Source organism: Orycteropus afer, unplaced genomic scaffold (genome assembly GCF_000298275.1).
Source record: "Orycteropus afer afer isolate SDZICR_OR568_19922 unplaced genomic scaffold, OryAfe1.0 scaffold00099, whole genome shotgun sequence".
NCBI classification, from domain to species: Eukaryota; Metazoa; Chordata; class Mammalia; order Tubulidentata; family Orycteropodidae; genus Orycteropus; species Orycteropus afer.
Window position 1 is genome coordinate 2,885,733 of NW_006921686.1, and position 5,455 is coordinate 2,891,187.

Below are 5,455 nucleotides of genomic sequence, written 5' to 3' on the forward strand. Positions count from 1 at the left end.
GCTACATGCAGGGTCCAAGCGTGCCATAGGCTAGAGACCATTCCCAAGGCTTCTCCTTATACACAGGAAGCAGACCACATCCCAAAGGCAGCTACTCACCTGCTCCCAGTAGATTCCACCATGGAGTTGATTGCCAGTCTCATCATGGGGAATACTACATCCAGCTGCCCAGCCACTCAACTAGGCCCAGCCAAGCTGACACACAAACATAACCACCACGCATGCACTCATTCTCACCCTTCCTTTCTGAGTTGTTCCGTCCCCATTCATATAAGCTCACAGCCCCCTAAGGTTCCTGTCTAATCTTTCAAGTTGGCAGTTGTCACTTCAATCCCATCTAGGTAGTTCTTAAAAGCCCAGTGTTCAAGGCACACATTTTTGCTAGTTAAGCCCAACTATTAATTTGGTTTCAAGACTTCAGGGTATGTTTTTGGTTTAAGGTTTAAAGATGATCTCAGGGTAAGAGTTTCAGGGGTTCATCCAGTCTCCATGGCTACAGAAAGTATCAAGTCCATGAAATTTGAAATTCTGTTCTGCATTTCCCCCCCTTTTGATCAGAGAATCTTTTATGAGAATGTTCAGTAATGTAGCTGAGCACCATTCAGTTCTTCTGGCCTCATGGCAAAGGAGGCACTTGTCGATGGAGGCAGTTAGCCATGTGTTCCATGTGTCCTTTTCTTACAAGGACAGTAGCCACTGGATTGAGGACCCAGCCTAAACCCAGGGTGATCATATTCCTATATCCTTAACTAATGGTGTCTGTGAAGACCTGTTTCCAAATAAGATCACATTCTGTGGGTACGTTGCACATGAATTTTGGGGAGATGCTACTCCATCCACAAAGACAATTGAGCCATTAGGGAGATAGATGGTCTGGGGAGGCCTCCTGGCTAAGAGGCCGACACCCTTCAGACCCACACTCCAGGAAAGAATGACAATATTCCTGCCTGCCGTTACTGATTACTCATTGTGTACTGAAAGGGAGCCCTGGGGGCACAGCGATTAAGCACTCAGCTGCTCACGGGAAGGTTGGCAGTTCAAACCCACCAGCTGTTCTGCAGAAGAAAGATGTGGCAGTCTGCTTCCGTAAAGATTACAGCCTAGAAAACCCTTTGGGGCAGTTCTACTCTGTTCTGTAGGTTCACTGTGAGTCAAAATGGACTCAGTGGCAATGGGTTTGGGTTTTTTTTGGGGAGTTTATTGTGCACAGAAGGCTTTCAACTCAGCATCTCATTGAATCCTCCCAGTGTTCCTGTGAGGCTTGAGGTCACTGTCCCTGTTTAACAGGATCTATTAGATTTTGTTTAATTCAATGAGAACAGCAAGGGACACGTAGCAGGTGCTCCCTTGTGGGGTAGGGCAGAGATTCAATCATATTCAAGGGCCCAGGTTAATATCGGTGCTCATTAACACCTTGTTAGCAGCCAGTGAGTTGATTCCGACCCAATGGCAGGCAGTCCATGTGTTAGAGTTCTCCTGGGTGTAATCGTTATCAAAGCAGATTGCCAGGCCTCTCTTCCGTGGTACCGCATGGTGACTACGGACTGCCAACCTGTACGTTAGCATCCAGTAAACTGTGTGACTGGTTCTTATAACGAAATGAGCCATGGCCTCTTTATTTTTCATGACTTGATGACGTAATGTATTGGTTCAAGTAAATGTGAGGTGCTGTAAAAATCCCAGAAAACGCAAAAACGGTGTTTCTAGCTTGTGTATTCAGTGCAAATCTGGTGAGTCTTCTAACGGTGACTATCTTTTCTCAAGTAGCTGCAAGCCAGGCAGAGGAAGGAGAGGGTGGCTTGGGAAGTTTCCCGGAATCAGACATAGAAGCAGTGCCCTCACCTTCAACCCATAATGCCCCGGGCCGGTTCCTCCTGCTGCAAGGGATGCTGGGAAGTGTGGTCCGGCTGTGTACACAGCCCCTTCCCAGAAACTCTCCCTTGGCCCAAGCCCCGCCCACCACCAAGGTCCTGCCCACCATCTGCCTAGACCCTTCCTTTGAACGTGACTGTATCTCCCTCAACGACCTCACGAGGGAGCTCCTCTTATCAGTCATGCCTTGCTGCTCTTGTTGAGTTAAGCAAATTCTAACAGATCTGTAAAACAGGGAGGGCGTTGCTAATGGGTTCCTGGCTTTAGTTCCCACGGCATGTGGTCAGACACGGCACTCTGTCTCCCGGGTAATTAGGTATGCCCCTGTGGGCATCTTGTTCCTGGTGGCCAGCAAGATTGTGGAGATGGAGCACGTGGGAAAGCTCTTTGCCAGTCTAGGCAAGTACATCTTGTGCTGTCTCCTGGGCCACGCCATCCACGGGCTCCTGGTCCTGCCCCTCATCTACTTCCTGTTCACACGCAAGAACCCCTACCGCTTCCTGTGGGGTATCATGACGCCACTGGCCACCGCCTTCGGGACGTCCTCCAGGTATGGCCTGGAAGCGGACCAGGGAAGGAGTTTTAATCTAGGGAGCTTGGAGGGCGGGAAGGGGGCGGTTAGGTGTCTGAAGACCCAAGAAATTTAATGTTTTGGCGATGTTAGAGCCGGGTACCGGGGACATACTTGCATAAGTTTTTCAGAAGTTTCTGAATCCCCCACCTGCCAGAGACTCTCTGTGTCACCCTGGACCCCGACCTCTGGGAACTCTTCTTCCTGTCTCCTTGGTCTCTGTCCTCCCTCTCAACCTCAAGCCCACAGAGCAGTGACTCTTAGCCCTGGTCCGTTATAGGTAGAGAGAGGTGGGGAGGGTCAGTGAATATTCAGGTATTTAGAACTGGGGTGCAAATATTAGTGTGCCTTTTAAAGAAGGGGGCAGTCTATGCTTTCCCCGGAAGCACAGGACGCATACATTTTGGGACCCCAACATGGCGAGTTGAGGGAGTGAGGGTAGTGCCTGGGGATGGCAGGGGGCGGGGTCTAGTTGGTGGAGGCGGGGCCTGGGTTAAGGAGTGGGCAGGGCTGATGGGCCGGGGTGGCCGCAGGAATTAACCCAGGTCCTGGATCCCTGGTTCCCGCCCAGCTCTGCCACGCTGTACCTGATGATGAAGTACGTGGAGGAGAGGAACGACGTGTCCAAGCACATCAGCCACTTCATCCTGCCGATCGGTGCCACCGTCAACATGGATGGCGCGGCGCTCTTCCAGTGTGTGGCGGCTGTGTTCATCGCCCAGCTCAACCAGCAGCCCTTGGACTTAGTGAAGATCATCATCATCCTGTGAGCGGGGGCGGCGGGGCGGGGGGTGCCCTGGGGAGTGGGACTCTTCCGGCAACTTGTCTCACTGCCCAGGGGCCCTCTGCGACTTCCTGTTTTCCATATCCCCACCTCCCGCAGGGTCACGGCCACAGCATCCAGCGTGGGAGCAGCAGGCATTCCTGCCGGGGGGGTCCTCACTCTGGCCATCATCCTTGAAGCTGTCAACTTACCGGTTAAGGACCTCTCCTTGATCCTGGCTGTGGACTGGCTGGTGTGAGTGTGGGTTTGGAGATTCTGGGGGGGCCCTTCCTGGGGAAGTGGGTGGGAGGGTCATAGAGAGCCTGGGGAGAAGATGCTCTAGAGGAAAGACAGACAAAAATCAAACCCACTGCCACTGCGTTGATTCCAACTCATAGAGGTCCCCAGTGGGTTTCTAAGGCTGTAAATCTTTTAAAATCTTCTCTTTTTTTCTCTTTTTTAAAAATTTTATTATGGTTTGGGTGAAGTCTACAGAGTAAATTCACTTTCCATACAGCAGTTCACATACACTTTGTCTCATGACATTGACTGCAATTTCCCATAGTGCAACAGCTCCCCTCCCACTTCCTCCTGATAGTTACCTCTTCCCTGTGTCCTTCCCTCCCATGCACTCCTGCCCCCTGAGCTGTCTCCCTGTGCATACATAGCCCTTCTGTTCTCCCATGATTGATCTCTCCAAGGAGTGTATCTACCTGATGTAAATGTTCAGCTCACATATACAGCTGTAAATCTTTATGGAAGCAAACTGCCTCATCTTTCTTCCATGGAGCAGCTGATGGGTCCAAACCACCTACCTTTGTGGTTAACAGCCAAATGCCTTAACCACTGTGCCAGCAGGGCTCCTTGTAGAGGAAAGGGGAGGGATGACTTTTGAGGCTCCAGATGAAACAAATCATTTGTTTGTTGGAAGAAAGATCATTTGAGGTCCAGGGAGGCTGGAGGACGGGCTCTCTGAGGCCTAAAGCAGGGCTTCAAACCAGTTCAGCCCAGTACCGTCATGGCCAGAATGGACCCAAGTTTTTAAAATGTGGGTGGACCAGAATAGGAAAAATTACGGGTCGAAGCCCTGCTGGAAACTTAATCTCTCTCTTGGTAAACAAGAGCAGTGTGCATGTTGCATAGCAACCCAATCTCTTGCCTAACTGAATTGAAAACAACGGTGCCCGGCTCAAAGATGGCAGCCAACCATTCCACTTTGAATGTGTGGTGTCCGCCACAGTCCTGGCACTAATCCAGTGGCATGCGTCAGGCTCCTGAAAGGGGTCATTATGCCACTCTGAGTCTCCCATTCCAGGGCTTCAACACGTCATCTTTTCCTGTTCAGTTAGCATTTCGGAGCGCCTACATTTTCAAAATTTGGATCTGTTCTGGTTTTGCTCTGTCAGTCATGACTATACCAGTTTGAACCGGTTCAAAGCCCTATTCTAAAGGAGAGAAACTGTGATGGGATCCTTTAGTCTTCTAAGAGAAAGAGGAGAGATATGATTCTTGTGGGGTTCTAGATGAAGAGATCTTTGAGGTTCTAGAAGGCAGGGTCATCTGGGGTCCTGGGAAGATGGTGGGATGGGCTTTTGGGTCTCGGAGGAGTAGGATATAGTGTTCGGTGAGGACAGAGGGAATGAGAGGAGTTCAGCATTTCAGAGGGAGCGAGGAAGGAGGCCTTGGCCTTGACCACTCCCCTGTCCTTCCCTTCCCCTCACTTCCACATTGCTTTGCCCCTCCCCCCAGGGACCGGTCATGTACTGTTCTCAACGTGGAGGGCGATGCCTTTGGAGCGGGACTTCTCCAATATTATGTGGACCGCACAGAACCGAGCAGCCCAACACCCGAGCTGACCCACGTGAAGAGTGAGACACCCCTGACTCAGCTGCCTGTCCCCACTGAGGAAGGAAATCCCCTCCTCAAACCCCAACTAGGCCCCGCTGGGGATACTGATACCTTTGAGAAGGAATCGGTCATGTAAATGCCGGTGGGGGCCTTGCCTGCCCTGATGAGGGGGACTGCTTTGGACAGTGGGATCTTGTAGGTTGGATAAACGGACAAAGACGGGTTTGGGGAGCAATGCCTACACACTCTAGAGAGTCAGAGGCCTCAGCCTCCTCCCTGACATCAGATCTCAGCGGCTGTGCTGTGGGAGTGTATGTGAATGTGTGTGTGTGTGTGTGTGTGTGTGAGAGTGAATGTCTCCCAAATCCCCCCGGTTCTCAACTCCTGGCTCCTACTCAGGA

The 5,455-nt window shown here is 51.2% G+C and overlaps 1 protein-coding gene across 1 annotated transcript in view; it reads left to right on the forward strand.

The window, feature by feature from the left end:
* SLC1A5 (solute carrier family 1 member 5) overlaps window positions 1-5,190 on the forward strand; it is a 13,039-nt gene extending 7,849 nt beyond the window's left edge. The window contains exons 5-8 of the mRNA XM_007942883.1: window positions 2,189-2,422; window positions 3,015-3,209; window positions 3,327-3,461; window positions 4,956-5,190. Coding sequence (XP_007941074.1) covers window positions 2,189-2,422; window positions 3,015-3,209; window positions 3,327-3,461; window positions 4,956-5,190 — 799 coding nt within the window. The remainder of the gene's footprint in view (window positions 1-2,188; window positions 2,423-3,014; window positions 3,210-3,326; window positions 3,462-4,955) is intronic.
* The last annotated feature ends 265 nt before the right edge of the window (window positions 5,191-5,455 follow it).